At 49.1% G+C, this 14,541-nt stretch overlaps 1 protein-coding gene across 2 annotated transcripts; it reads right to left on the bottom strand.

Moving 5' to 3' along the window:
* Positions 1-421: 421 nt before the first annotated feature.
* On the bottom strand, positions 422-12,698 carry NUFIP2 (nuclear FMR1 interacting protein 2). 2 transcript variants are annotated; one of them, XM_088533108.1, is made up of 5 exons: positions 12,505-12,698; positions 8,189-9,898; positions 1,604-1,636; positions 972-1,026; positions 422-646 (listed from the first exon to the last, which is right to left on the bottom strand). In XM_088533108.1, the coding sequence occupies exons 1-4, from the start codon at positions 12,692-12,694 to the stop codon at positions 974-976; spliced, it is 1,986 nt and encodes a 661-aa protein (XP_088389234.1). In that variant the 5' UTR covers positions 12,695-12,698; the 3' UTR covers positions 422-646; positions 972-973. The 2 variants fall into 2 exon arrangements, with proteins under 2 accessions (XP_088389234.1, XP_088389233.1); XM_088533107.1 differs by having other exon boundaries at positions 422-1,026.
* Between the last annotated feature and the right edge of the window lie 1,843 nt (positions 12,699-14,541).

The following is a 14,541-nucleotide window of genomic DNA, read 5'->3' as shown; positions in this document are numbered from 1 at the left end:
CGGGAGATTTTTTTTTCCTGCTCCCAGTAATACAACGGCATTAAGCAATGGGAACAGTGGTTTTTTGCCCTTTTTTTTTTTCTCCTCCATATTACATGCCTAAACCAATTGCTTATTTTTGTATGTTCTCTCTTAAAATGAAAGAGCTCTTCAGTTGCAATAGTCCAACGTGTAACCAGAGCCACGTCAACTGTGCGACTTCACCGTGTATCCTAGAACTGCAGTATAACAATTTTTCCCCCAGAAGAATGATGCTTTAAGATAATTATCCCAGCATATGATTGGCTGCTTTACTCCTGGCAAAACACGAGGATTATAATTCTCTGGGGGAAAAAAAAAAGTAGAGAAAAAAACACCTCTGCAAACTTCAAGGCGTTTCTCCAGCATTCAATGTAAAATAAAACAGAAAAAATGAAGAAAAAACAAAACCAAGGGAAGATGGAAGGGAAAGGGGAGATGAAGGATGGTGAATCATCCTGATTTCCCTATGATTAGTGTATCACTACAGTCACAGAACAAGAAACAGAAACCTTGTCAAGTGGAAATGCCTCTCCAGTGGGTTGCTGTTGCCCGTGTAGACGACAGCAGGAACTTTAGAACTGGGCTTGTAAATCGAGTCTGTATTCGTTAATCACTTGCATTCACTCTTTAAACAAAGAAGAGAAAAAAAAAAAAAAGGAAGAAAAAAAAAAAAGAAACAAAAACCAAAAAAAAATTCTATTCAGTACCGGAGATTAAATAATCACGTGTGTAGTCTCGTTGAAATAAATTTTCAGATTCCTTAAGAAGTCTAATTACTTTCAGTTGCCATTTTTAAATAACTATATATATATTTGTATATATTATCCTGTGATTCTAGTTATGGTTCCTCTGCTGCACTGAAGATTTAGAAGGAGCATAAAAGCCTTTTGTCCCCCAGGAACAGCACAAATGCTGCCGAAAGGTTATAACAGGCAGTCTTGTCTTGCTACCTTCATTGATCCGGGCGATCCATGGCTTCATCGTAAGTGATTATCCTTTTGGGATCTGGAAAGGAAGCAAAAACCCAAGTCTTCAACATGTTACTTTCAGATGCTGAGATGTGCAGCAACGCTACCCCAGGAAATGCAGGTAAGGGCCCAAGATGACCCTTGCAGCTCCCCATGCTCTATCTGTGGAAAAGCACTGAAGTCTCTACTCCGCATCCTTCCCACAAGCTACATCATGTTTTTACAGATGAAGTTTAGAGATATAGCAGAATTTAAACTTTGTCCTTAGATGCGACACCCACTGCCAAAATATAAGACAATTATTGTATCAGAATACAGCTATGGAACACAAGTTACATCTGGTTTGACAACCTGTTTGCCTTTTCTCCTTCAGACATTTCGCATGGAACCTCCAGCATCACAGTAAAGCTCAATCCTGATTTTCAATGATCCAGAGCACAGATAAACCCAAATTAAGTCCCAGGGCAATACAAACGGTTAGGACTGAAGAACCAAACTCGAGCATCTCTGGACCCTGACATTATTCAACGTTCAGTTCTTAACACCTCCAGCTCTGCCCCAACAGAGAGAGCAAGGCAGAGAGACTGGGTATCTTTTTTTCCGGATATCCTTACCTTGCTTCTGCAAATTCCAAACTGATTCCATTTCTGTGGAGGCAAAAGGAAAAAACTGCCATTAGAGACAACTCAAAACACGCTTTTGTTTTCAGAGCACAGCATCATACTACTAGAACTGGGCTACGGTTTCCAGACAAAGCCGATTTCGTTCGGTGCCGCAGCGCAACCCAAATGAAGCTGACAGGTTTGCATCAATTTGACTTGAACGATCCAGCCATAAGAGGCAAAGAGACATCTATAATGTGGTCTAAAAAGTCAGACGACCAAACCGAGCATCAGAAACGTCACTGCCGTTCTCCATTCTCACAAATCCTCGTCTAGCTTTGGGGTCACCTTCGTGCTGCTTTGCAAGCAGGTGCTGCAGCCTCAACAAGTAGCCTGAAGAGGAAAGATTTTTATGGGTTGATACTTGGCTCGTGTGAAGTGCTGGGCAGAGGGAGCTGCTCGTGGCTCGCAGCGTGGACCTGCCGAAACGCCCCGTGCTGCCAACACCGCCCTGAGACCACGGCACAGCTCCTGTCAGCTCACCCAGGAGCAGGGTGCGACGCTCCAGGGAGGCATCTGGCTGCCCGCTCGACTCGCGGCTCCTTCCCAAAGTGTCTCCAAGACACATTTATGGTGGAAAAACAAGCAGTCCCCCCCCATGTGTGAAAGAGTACATGGTTTTGTTTACTTAAGAGATATCTTCGCGTTCTCTTCATTCACATTAATATAAGAAGCAACAGGATGGTATTTCTTTTAAAATACCCCAAATCTATATCAGAACAGATCTTTAGAGATCCACTCACAATAAATAGATTTAACTACTATTGTGTTGCTACTGTAAAGTGTAGAATATCTATAAAGATGCTAACTGTCTCTCAATCTTGGGGACTGAGTACATAGTTATGGAAAAAGAGCAGTTAGGAGGAGCACAAACTGCAAGAAGGATCTTTATAGCCTCCCTTGTGCCAGAAAGGGGGCAGGAACAAAGAATGTCCACAGATTATTAAGCAACAAGAACGTGTGTGGCAAAGAGCGAAATCAAGCAGTATGTAAACGAACCGGCATGGGAAAGGAGGAAGAGAAAAGCCCCTGCAAAGCTCATGGCCACAGCGTGGTGTGTGCCAAGCGTCACCTCCATCAAGGGCCTGCACATTCCTGTCCCTTCGGCTGTGCTTAGCCTGCTGCAATCGCGAGCTCCCTGGGGCAGAGAAGGGCACACAAATAAGCATCGCCAGCCTTCTCGGTACGTTGAAGCCTTTTGTTAGGGATGCCCTGACAACGTTTTACAAGGCTGTTTTGTTATTTTTCTTATTTTTGTTTTAACACCAGGAATACTTTGCACTTTCCTTGAGGCTCCATAAAGTGCTTAGGGAAGAGTAGCGAGGCCTCTCAACACTCCTAAAGACAGAAGCAACTTGACAAGAGACTAATCCCCCCTTCACCAAAACACAAATTTCTCAGAAGTAAAATGAACCAGCTACAAAAATCACTTTCCCTAGAACCAGTTTTCCCTTCCCAATGAATCTGGAAGCATCATCTCCTAGTGGCTGAAGAGCATCATCTATTTTAACAGCTTCCCCAAAGACTGGGGACAACCCCAAAAGCCCCCATCATAGCGCTCAGTAACAAGCTGTTGATCCCTTGGCATTAGAAGAGTGTTAAAGCATCAAATACACATCAAGAAGGTTGAAGCTCCGTCCACTATCGTATCTCAACACAAAAGGACAGACGTTCTTTCATTTTACTTCCATTTGGTCCCAACTCCAACAGATAAAACCTCAAGCTTAATGAAAATTCTGTATTCTGAGTAAAGACAAACCGTTTTTCACATAGGAAAGGTGGAAGAGAGGGATGAATTGCCTAAATAAGTTGACTCACTGGCTAGCAGGCGCTTAGCCCAACAAATCCACAAGAGCAGATGTCATGGGAAACCAATTGCTATATTGACTATTCCTGAATATTGCCTGTCACCAAAAGGTCACACGCAAAGTCCTCCCTTTAGCTGGTCACCACCACTTAAATGAGCGCTGTGTTTAGTGACTGAAACAACTCCATAGAGGAAAAAATATTTTCTTAGTCTAACTGCAACACTGAATTAAGAAAGCAATTTTTTTTTCTTTTCCAATCAATCTTAAGATTGAATTTTATCATTTATTCTGCTTTACCAATAGGAAATTCGTGATTTTGCTTGTGCTTCTGGCTTGGGTTACAGGTTACGGTCACCTACAACTGTCCCACAGCTGCTTTTCCTTGGGAAAATCACGGAAATAAGGTCCCTGCGAAAGGCTCTAGTACAAGGAAGACTCACACACACATTCTGGTGAACTTCCTCATAGATTCCTCATAGGTCAATACATTTTACAGGGGGGGATTGGTGGGGAAAAAACCTGTAGCAGTAATTTGTTATGACAGGCACTTCTATGTAAAATTGCCCTTGCTACGAAGGCTGCCCCTGCAAAGAGCCCCTGTTCTGTGCTACAGCGTTAGCTCTTTATTCTTTTAAATCTAATACATAAACTGACAATCCTCCTTACAGCGAAGGGCTAAAGAAATGAGAGGAACCATCCTCATTTGATTTCTCCATCTACCCGCAGGACAAAATAATTAAGTTTGGGGATTGTATAGAAAACAAAACAGATTAAAAATTAAATACTGTGGAGACTCATCATTCTGCTGCTGGACAGTAGTTCCCAACAACTGGAAAGAACAGCAACTAAAAGGAGAATTAAATCCGCTTTGCCCCACAGAAGCAATGGGCTGAGATCTAAATTCCTCCCACTGAAAGAGGTAGAAAGCCAAGGCATTTTTCCCCCCCTCCTGATGTAAAGGATAAAAATTGCTGAATTCACAGCTCTGCTATTTCTTCTGACCCAGTTCACCACCGCGGCAAACGCCACTCCTGGCTGGCCCACGCTGCCTTGCTCTATTTTCCTTGCTGCTCTTCTGCTTCTTCATGCGAAGAGAGATGCGGGCGCAACCGAGAAGGAACAAAGCAGCAGCGCCGGCAGGAACCGAGGGGCAAGAAAGAACAGGGAAACAACTGCAGGTTTCTCCCTTCCACCTATGCGGCCTTTGCTACTGTGCAACGGAACTGGGAGAGCTCGATTGCTCTTGCTTTAGCTAGGGACATTTCCATCATGAAATGCTCCATACAGAACCCCCTGCAAAGCACGGACACCTTTGGCCTGGAAGACTGCACCAGTCAGAACGCAATGAAACCCTGCACCGCAATTCAAGCGCCAAGTGCTCCATCCAACTTTAAAAGGGGGACCAAACCAACAAAAAAATTACCGATTTCAACAGAAATGCATCTGATTTTCAACAGCCGCCTCTTTTGAGGAAGAGGACCAAGAATCTGTAAGGGCCAGTCTGAACTCAGAGATACGAGGTGTGCAGGCAGCAGTGCCACATGCAGGAGGAGGTTCCTGTCCCTAACTTAGGAACAGGATTCCCTAGAATTCCCTACAATTCCTTCTTCCTTCCAGGCCCCCATATAAAGCTAATGGCCCTGTCTCCAACCCAGCAGCAGGTCCCCCCATGCTTGCCCAAGTCACATCTACCTTGCTAAATCCAATCTGACACCAGCGAGCGTTTCAAAGCACCATGGCAAACACCAACTCACACGTGCTGCCAGTGAAGACAGCCACGCTACAGGACTGGGATGTACAGCAGGATATACGCGCAGGTCGGAAAATCAGGATGGCCTCTTCTCCAAGAAAGGAAGGCCCCGAGCGCGGACACACATGAAACCGTGCAGGAGAGGAGCACGAGCAGGCACAGAGCACGCAGGGTGCACTCAAGCTGCTCCCCTGTTTAGCAGGTGAGGACCTGCACACGCCGAGCGCAGCTGCAGCCGCGCACGGTGCACGGGCCGAAACCCATTCCTCACCGCCAGCACAAAGAGCCTCATTCTTTCACCGCGGGTCGCTTGCATTGAATTACCTCATATTTAGTTCAGGGCAAAAGAATGCACCGGAGCAGGTGCCACCGAACGATGGCAAGCTCCAAGTTCACCCCGGCCTTTCCCCACAATCGCTTCTTTTCATGTGCGTAAGCTCCGCGGCAGGGCGGATTTGCAGATCAAACCTTCAATACTTTGTTCTGTTCAAAACCAAACAGATCGATCTGAAGGGGGAGAAGTTCACTCTCCTCCCGACGCAGAAACCAAACAGGTCGAGGTCCAGCTGCCGGGAAGCCCCAGCTCTCCCGACCAGCGCGAGGGAACGCGCTCGTGAAGGACAAACCGCCTCCATTCCCACCTCACACAACTGGCGGTTCCTTACTTGGAACTCGGGAAAACAACCCAAGGTAAATCCCATGCTGTTCTCTCCAGTGCTGCACTGCTGTCCTGCAAAATTCCCTGTGATGCAGGGACTGCCCTGCCCAGCTCCAGCTATACGGCCAGGAAGATGGGAGAAACAGCAGGCAAAACTCCTCTAAGATCTTCATTTCTTCAAACCCCAGTAGGCTTGAAGAAATACAAAAAGGCACCAGCCAGCATCACCCCCGAAGACCTGCTAAACCCCAGAGCCACCTCCACTTTGCAAACCAACAGCAGCACTCAGACTGCAACGGAGAAAGACACGACCTCAAGCTGCTCGCGCACCCTCACCACGTTAATGGCACCAGAGCAATCAGAAAAACCCGTTTTCTTTTGCACCTAAATGCCCCCTGAGGTGGCAGGAGCCTCAGGAACCGTCCTCCCAGGGCAGTGCTCCCAGTGCTCCAAGCAAGAACTCGCTCCCTGCTTACGCCTTGGCAAGGGCAGAGCCAAAAGCAATTATTTCAAGGAGTGCTCCAAGTGTCCATTCTCGCCACTGAGCACAATTAACTCCACTGAACGCAATTAACTCCTGTGTTTAAAAGGACTAACCTCAGCCAGACTTTGAAGTTAACACCTCCTCGCCAGGCCATGGGAAGGGAGTGTTCCTTGCTTTCCTGTTGGGGCTATTGTTTTCCTGGGGTCTGTCCTTTACACAGCCAGGGAGATCGTGGCTGTGTCTGGCTATAAAGCTGCTTTTGCAGCACCAAGTGCAGGTTGACAAAAACAAAGCAAGAAAGTCAAAGTGCTGGAGAAATTTGCAAACTGGTAAATAGAGGCTTGTCTAGGACTCGCCCTCCTAACTAAGCTGGGCTTCCCTCCGTTCCCATTCTCTGAAAAGAAACTGAAATTTAAGAGATTTAAGAATGAAAAGCTAAGATCACTTTAATACTGGAAGATACTGAACAAGGGGTCAGGGAAGACCCACGTAAAACAAGCTAACGAACATTGTTCTTCAAGGAAAATACTAGAGCTTAAGATGTTGACATCTTGAGAGTGTGATGACCTGGAAAATACCTTTTAATAATTTTTAAATGCATGGGCTTACTCTTTCTAAAGGAGCCATCTATGTTCTTGCACTTTAAAGGCTTGGGACAGGTAATTTAAGAACTTGCAGTGGGTCAAAACACAGCAGGTTTTGCCAAAGCCATCAAATACTAACCTCTCTGAGCAGCTATCAGAGCCAGTCTCCCTCAGGAGGGGAAACCAATAAGATGCTGTCCACATACGTACCAGGAACGGTTTAAAAAAAGGAGGGAGAATTATCACCTTTTCTCTCAGGATAGGGGGACGCAGGGAGAAGGAAGAAGGAGGAGAATAAAAAAGGAACTGCCCCGAGTTTGTCAGAAGCAGATAAGTTCACACAATGCAAAAAGCAGAGTTCCTGTTACCGCAGAGCTGGGACCTACAACCAAGAACCGCCACGAGACCTCAGAGTCTCTGAGACCGAGACCTGGAGGGAAAGGGAAAAGCAAACAGCTCTGTGGACTTTATCTCTAGGCTCCCAGTTGTAAACGTCTGTATCGAGTTTAAGGCATCTCTGCCTCAGAAAGGAGGGGTAGGGGGGAAAGGGAGCCAGCTACAAAGAACTCCATAAAAAGAGACACAGCAATAAAATCCATCTGAAAGATGTGTCTACAAAAGGTATGAGAATTCAATCTGCAGCTTCAAGAAGAGTCGATAAGCAAAGATTCGCCTTGCTGGTCCTGTAATATTTTAGAAAGATGAGGAAAAAACTGCAGGGGGGCTTTAAAACGATCACACCATGAAAAAAAAAAACAAACAACAACAAAAAAAAATGGAGAGAAACATTTCATGGCCTTATCTGTTATCTGCAAGGGGAGAAGCAGCAATACTGCAGAGGTGGAGGTGTGAGCATGAACTAAGCAGACCCTTCAGTGACAGATTATGGCCCGGGAAAGCTGGAACAAACCTGGGTGTTTAACTCCTTTCAGGTCCAGGCAGCTTAGGAAGACCTGCTCCTTCCACTGCATTTCAAATTCAAAAGAAAACACCCAAGCTAGGCATTATCCTTACCAACATCACTTATTCTTGCTCATAGGAATAGGGAAATTAATATCTTTTAACATAAATTAAACATCTGTTTGAGTAACTTTTTCAAACTGCTCTTACCACTGAAGATACGGATGCCAAGAAAAGCCCCTTTTTAAAACAATCACAACTGCTGCAAGCAACATAACATGTTATATCATCGCATTTAAAAAGAGAAACCCACAACGAAGAGAACTCCCTTAGGAAGCAAGTTAAGCCATTACCTTTAGTGTGATATATAATAGCAGCCCTCAGGTCAAAAGAACCCCAGCTATCTTTCCTTTCTAGGCCTCTCTGGTACCTCTGTTCTTTGGCGGAGGCTAACAAATTGTTCGTGGGGGAGGCCAGAGGATTCTCTATTTCATAGTCTTTTGAAAGAAACACTAAAGCACCTTGGCTACCGGTGTCTGCCTTTTGTAGGTCACCTGTGTGATGTGACTCCAAGGCTAAGACACCACCCTCAAGAGCAGTCCCAGGCTTAAGAATAGCACTAAGAATTTGAGGGCTAGTCCGTTTATCCAGCTCGTAAGCCTTAGGAAACACAGGTTGTTCAGTTCCTGAGGGAATGATTTCAGCACACTGCGAAACCAAAGCGGCAGGATATTCCCCTTGAAATGTCACTTCCATTAACTGATTATCTGCAGATTTCCCCACAACAGTTTCAGGGCCAGCACTGGGCTCATTTATGAACGACAAGCCCCACTGATTCTGGAAGATATCTCCCAGGTTCTGCTGATTTGTCTGCGATGGGAAATCGACTTGTGCTGTACCCAGAAGCACAGTTTGCATATTTGAAGGGTAGATAAAAAGGCTAGATTTCTTTTGTTCAAGAGCTGTTGAAGTTGTACTGATGTCCTGGGGTACTGACTCAGAAGAGGTTGATGTTACAGTACTAGCAGCAGTTGTGAGCAGTGGCTGGGTCCCTGGAGAATACACGTTGCCATCAGTCCCTGCTAAAATTGGCCCATTTGAAAAGCTAGCAGAAGTAACAGATTTCATAGCAGACATAGGAACTTGGGAGAGTCGACTTGACGTTTGGGCCTGAACTTCCCCAGCAGATGACGAAGACGATGATGAAGACGTGGATGGGGTTTGGGCTGCTTTGTTGAGGTTTTCTTTAACTTTACTTGCATAACTTATTTTAGGAACAATTTTAGCACTGCTATTGTCCACTGGGAAAACCGGGGGTGGTTTAAATAAGGTCCATGAGTCCTCTTTAGACGTAGCAGACGAGGCATGTTTCCCTTTGGGCCGGTCATCGAACTTCTTGCTGCTAATTCCAGGTTTGGCATCAGAGTTTTTTCGCTGCACATCCCCAAGCCCAGGCTTTCCCCGGCCTGCTCCACCAGCCCCAGCCTCGTATTTCCAAACGGGCTTCGTATTTTCAATTCGGGTCCCCTTTTGTTCGCTATAATCAGGCTTGAAACCCTCAAGGTCCTGTTTTAAGGTTGGGGTATTGACCTCCTGTTGCATTATTTTGTCCTGTACTAGGTTCAAGTTCTCACAGCCTTTGGCACTGTTGCGCCTGCCTTTCCGTTTCTTGGGCGTCGTATATCCACTCTCGGAGCCACTGCCATCGTTGTCTGCCCCTTTGCCTACGTAGCCGTTAGTGATATAACTGGAATTATTGGTTACCACACCGTTTGGAATAGATACTCCCTCTGGCTTCTCAGAGGACTGGCTTTCCCTAAGTTTATTTTCGTAGGACTTGTCATTCTTTTTGTCCATGCTGTTTTTCTGAATGAAGCTCTTGGGTTTGATTCCGGCTTTCCCCAAAGCACTGGCCTTAACAGTCTGCTTTGGGGTCACATTAGTGTCTGCAAGTTGCTGGCTGCCATTTGGTACCCTGGATCCCGGGTTGGTTGTTTCATCAGAGCACAGGCCCTTTAATGATACTTCTCTTTCTCCTGCATTACCATTTAGTTCTCCATAGCCTAGAAGAAAGCCAAAAACAACAAAAGGCAAGAATTAGAATGTGAAATGTTAAACTTCTGATCGCAAAAAGCTGTAATCAACCGTTAAACATATCCAGTTTCCTCCAGCAGACATTTTAAAATAGGAAAACATCTCTCCTTTGACATATAAAAGCACATTACTGAAAGCTGCAGCACCAAGACTTAAAACACCAGCAGCTGGTGACTCTCCTATACTACTGTTATGTCACTCTGTTGTACATTGTTTACTGTATTTTATAACAAGAAATTAAAGCAGAAGGACATGAGACATTATAAAGAAAACATTCTGTACTGAGGATCATCTGCAAGCCAGAGGACCAGCTAGTAATTCCAGGTCACACGAGAGGAAAATATTAATTCCCAAGGTGCTACAGGATTCACTGCGATGCAGCAGCTCTGTGAACAAGGGCCAACTTCTACCATCGCTGCCGCCTCACAGACCTGCAGCAGCAGCAACCCCCTCCCCAGCTCCTTCCCAAGCAACACGTCTAGCAAAAACGCTCTCCAAAAGGATGCGTGCAACACCAGGGGGAAACGGAGGGGAGGACGGGGCGACACCATTTCTTCACATGCTTTTTAGCTTTAAAAAAGGTGGTCATACTGAAAATGCACCTTTGCAAGCGCCTTCCACCACCGCTGGCAACCTGCCTGCTGCGAAACTACCCTCCTCCTGGGGAGACACAGCAAGAGCCTGAGAACCAGGCACTGAAGTGCTTGCCAAGGGCCCCGGCTCCAAACACAGGGACAGGCTGCACACTCGGCTTTCCTCTTGCCCCTGAGGTGCATTCCTGCTCTTAACGGTTCTGAAGAGAAGCCTGGGACTGCAATTCAAGCAAAGCAGAAGGCCCAGGACGGTCCAGACTGAACCACCGCATCCTTCAAGGCCATCTCCAGCCACAGACCTACTACGGCCAAGGACCCAGCTACAGCATCCCAAGAGCAGCCCTGAAGTCCCACAGAGAGGTGGGAAGGACACGCTGTGCCCAGCTAAGCAAACACACGCCCTGCTAACGGGCTGAGAAGGGGGACTCCCTCCTATTGCACCAGCTTCCCGGGAAAGGAAGAGAGCTCCTTGCTTCTCCTCTGACTCATCCTTGTCCTTCTTTGTGAAGGTGCAAAGCCTCACCTTCTCTAGAAGAAATGACCCACCTAAGGCTTAATTTGCAGTTAAGAGCAGTGTGAAATCAGCACAGTGCACAAAGCAGCTCCCAAACCCAGGAGCGGCACAATTCCAGCTCCAGAAACAACGTTTTGTTGTTGCTGATGTCGCTCATCTCCACTGCAATACTAAAATCTTTGTTATCCGCACATCCTGGAGTCTCACATGTCCGGCAGATGTAACTGCCTGAGGAATCCTGATAGAAATTCCTCAATTGAGTTTGCTGGGAGGGATCAGAAGGGATTTTACTACATATACATATCTGCAGTGACCAAAACTTCCACTATAGCTTTCAAGTAAGCTGTTGATAATATTAACCATAAATATTTCATCAGAGATATGAATGGGATGCTCTGTTAAGTCAAGGAGTAAAAGTTATTTCGGAACAACACGCAGGGGAAGCCTCCTCCAGCACAAGGCCTTTCAGATGACCAGAGTCAGGACTTCTGACATGATGATTTAGCAACCCAAAACAAGAATGGTCATAAGACCACTGCGGATGAGGAGCAAGAGGATAAAATGAAGAACAAAAATCCATCTCTGCGAGTCAGTGCGTCAGCAGTTTCAAGTTCCAATTTTCAAGTATTCACAACTCGGCTGCCTGAGCTCTCCTCCAAAGCGGCATTCCGAACAGCCCTGATGGGCCCGGGATGGAGGAGCAACAACGAATATTTAGAGGAAGGGGAGGGAAAAAAAGACGTCAAAAAGAACAAGTGTGGGATATCTGCAACCTCATGAACCATTTCACGGATGGAAAGAGAGGAGAATCAGGCTTGGGTGCATATTAAAACCATGGGCTTGCTGCAAAGGGAAGGCCGTTACTCGAGTTGTTTTCGCCCGGTAACTTATTTCGGCCCGTGCCTGCGCCCCCCACGCCGCAGAGCCCGGCTCCCTCCCAGCTCATCACAGAAAACAACATTTCAAGGGGGGAAAAAACACGTCTCTATGAAGGCTGAGGGCGCGCGGCCTTGTCCTGATCGCACCACGTCCCCGCAGCGGGGCCAAAATCGTCCCGTGGCGCTCGGTGCTGCGGCGGCCGGGGCCGCGCGGCCCGCCCGGTCCCGCGGGCCGAGGCGGCGGGCACAGGCCGCGCAGGCCCCGCCGCCCGCCCTGACTCATTGATTTTTGCGCCGCGCCGTTTCCCCGCGGCGGCTCCTCCGCCGCCGGCCCCGCCGCTCCCCCCTTTAGCACCGCGGCGGCAGCGGCCGCTCCCCGGGGCCCGGGCGCGGCCCCACGTGCGGGCGGCGGCGGCGGCGGCTCGGGCCGCGCCGGCTCCAACATGGCGGACAGGAAGCGGCCCCAGCGCGGCGGAGAAGCTTCCAGCCGGGCCGGGGGAGGGAGCGCCGGGAACGGGGGGAGGCCCCCGCGGCCCCGCGAAGGTCACGGGCGTCCCCCCCCCCCCGCCTCCGCTCCCTCCCGTGCCAACCTGCTCTGCGCTTGGCCGCCTCCTGCGTCCCGCCGGGCTTGCTGTGCTCGTGGCGGAGCGGCGGCTTGTGCGGCGCGCGGCCGTCGGTGGGCGGCAGGTAGGCGCCCTGCGGGTGGTGGTGGTGGCTGTAGTAGTAGTAATGGTGGTGGTGGTGATGGTGGTGCGGCGCGGGCGGCTGCTGCTCCTCCATGAGGGGCGGCGGGTTGTTGTTGTAGCGGCGCTGGAGGCGGGGAAGGGCCGAGCGGCAACGGCGGCGGCGGCTCCGGCGCTGCTTCGGGACGCGGCTGTGGAAGGCGGCGGCGGCGGCCCGAGTGGCAGCGCCCGGCCGGCAATGAGCGGCCCCGCGCCCGCCCCGCGCTCCGCTCCGCCCCGCGCCGGGCGGAAGGGGAGGGAAGCGGCGGCTGCGCCGGCACCCGCGCCCTGCAAAGCGGCGGGATGGGATGAGGGGAAGTGTCGCAAGGGGCGGGAATGGCGGCGGCAACGAGGACATTTTCCCCCCCCCCCGCGCTACCGGGAGCGGCTCCCCCGGCCCGAAGGGGCCGGGGGAGCCGCTCCCGGTAACGCGGGGGGGAAGCTCGAGGTCGCCGCACCCGGTAACGCGGGGGGGAAGCTCGAGGTCGCCGCAGCTCTCGGGCTCCCCCCGCGGAGCGCGGACGCTGCCACGGTGGCACCGCGCGCGCCGAGATCGCGCTTGAGACACTCGCGATCCGCGTGTTGGGAAGCGACGGGAATGGGGAACTCCCCGTGGAATTTGTCGCCGTTCCTCGTGGGTTTCCTCTAACAAACGGCTGATCGTGGCGGTGTCGGCACGGCCAGGGCAGCTGCCGCAGTTGCACTCCCGCCTCTGTGGATCCTTCTTCCCCAAGGGTTGTCCTTCTCGCACATCCTTCCATATTTACCCCTGCTAAGAGGGTGGGAAATACCCTTCTGCCCCCGGCCTTCCTCAAGGGAGCCTGCACACACACACAGCGTCTCTTTGGAAAATGGAGCAAGGAGGAGGATCATTGGAAGGGTAGGAAAAGGATGGAGGAGAGGGATAGGGGGCCTGAGACAAGAGTAGAGGCTGCAGCAAGTCCTGCCAGGGTTTACAGTCCTCTCCTGTTTGATTAATCACCTCCCAATACTCACGCTGTGCTCTGCCTCGCTTGGGGAGGACGAAAAAGGAAAATGCAATCACGTAATTAAACACAAATAACACGAACAAAAGGAATCTAGGGGCTGCATGGACAATCTTAATAGTATTTCAGAGCATCAGATCAGACTTTGTCTCAGACTTCTTTCGAGAGCCCCTGCCTGGAGAGTTCCCAAGTTTTATTTCAGCACAACATAGCTGAAAGTTCATGCCTCAAGCACAGCTTTCCACCTCCATAGTCCCTCCATTTTAATATGAAGGAGGTAAAACTTTTCTCACCAGAAGTCCAGCTCCAACACTGGATTTGAGGGTACGTGAAACAGCAGGACTCCTGTTTGAGAGGCTTAAGAGGTAGTGAAACAGTTTAAACAAGCAGCTGTGAACGCTGGGCTTCACCCGCAGTCTCGGGGATAACGGTCCTGTCAAACCCTGACTCATGAAGTGACCTCACGTTAGCGAGGAGACAAGTCTTAAAACGAGGAGCCAGACTTTAATCACCGTTGACACGTTAGTGATAGCTTGGAAGAATTTAGTTTTAATATTAAGAACTGGCTTGAAGAAATAAACTTCAAAAGACGCTGAAGAAAGAAGCCTTAATTATGAACAAATCATCGCTACGCACAACTATTAGGAATGTAAATAGGGAGAGCAGTGGGTTTTCTTTACGTGGAAGGCAGAGTAACTTCTGTTTTTAGAAGTGTGGTGGTGTCAGTATTACACCAGACATATGCAGAGTGCAAAAACAGACTGAAAGAATCCAAGGTATTGCTGAGGCTTGTGGCCCATCCCGCTGCGTCGGGGCTGCCTCGGCACCCTCGGAGCTGCAGCGCGCGGCCCCGCTGGAGGCATCAACGAGCCCTGCTGGGATTTGCATCTTACCAGCTCCGCTTCCTACTATGGGCAGT

The sequence above is a fragment of the Tinamus guttatus genome, unplaced genomic scaffold, assembly GCF_059628265.1.
Source record: "Tinamus guttatus ecotype Peru unplaced genomic scaffold, ASM5962826v1 Tinamus_guttatus_pri_ptg000480l, whole genome shotgun sequence".
Lineage (NCBI taxonomy): Eukaryota > Metazoa > Chordata > Aves > Tinamiformes > Tinamidae > Tinamus > Tinamus guttatus.
The sequence above is the reverse complement of the archived record's forward strand: the minus strand, read 5'-3'. Positions and strand labels throughout refer to the sequence as shown.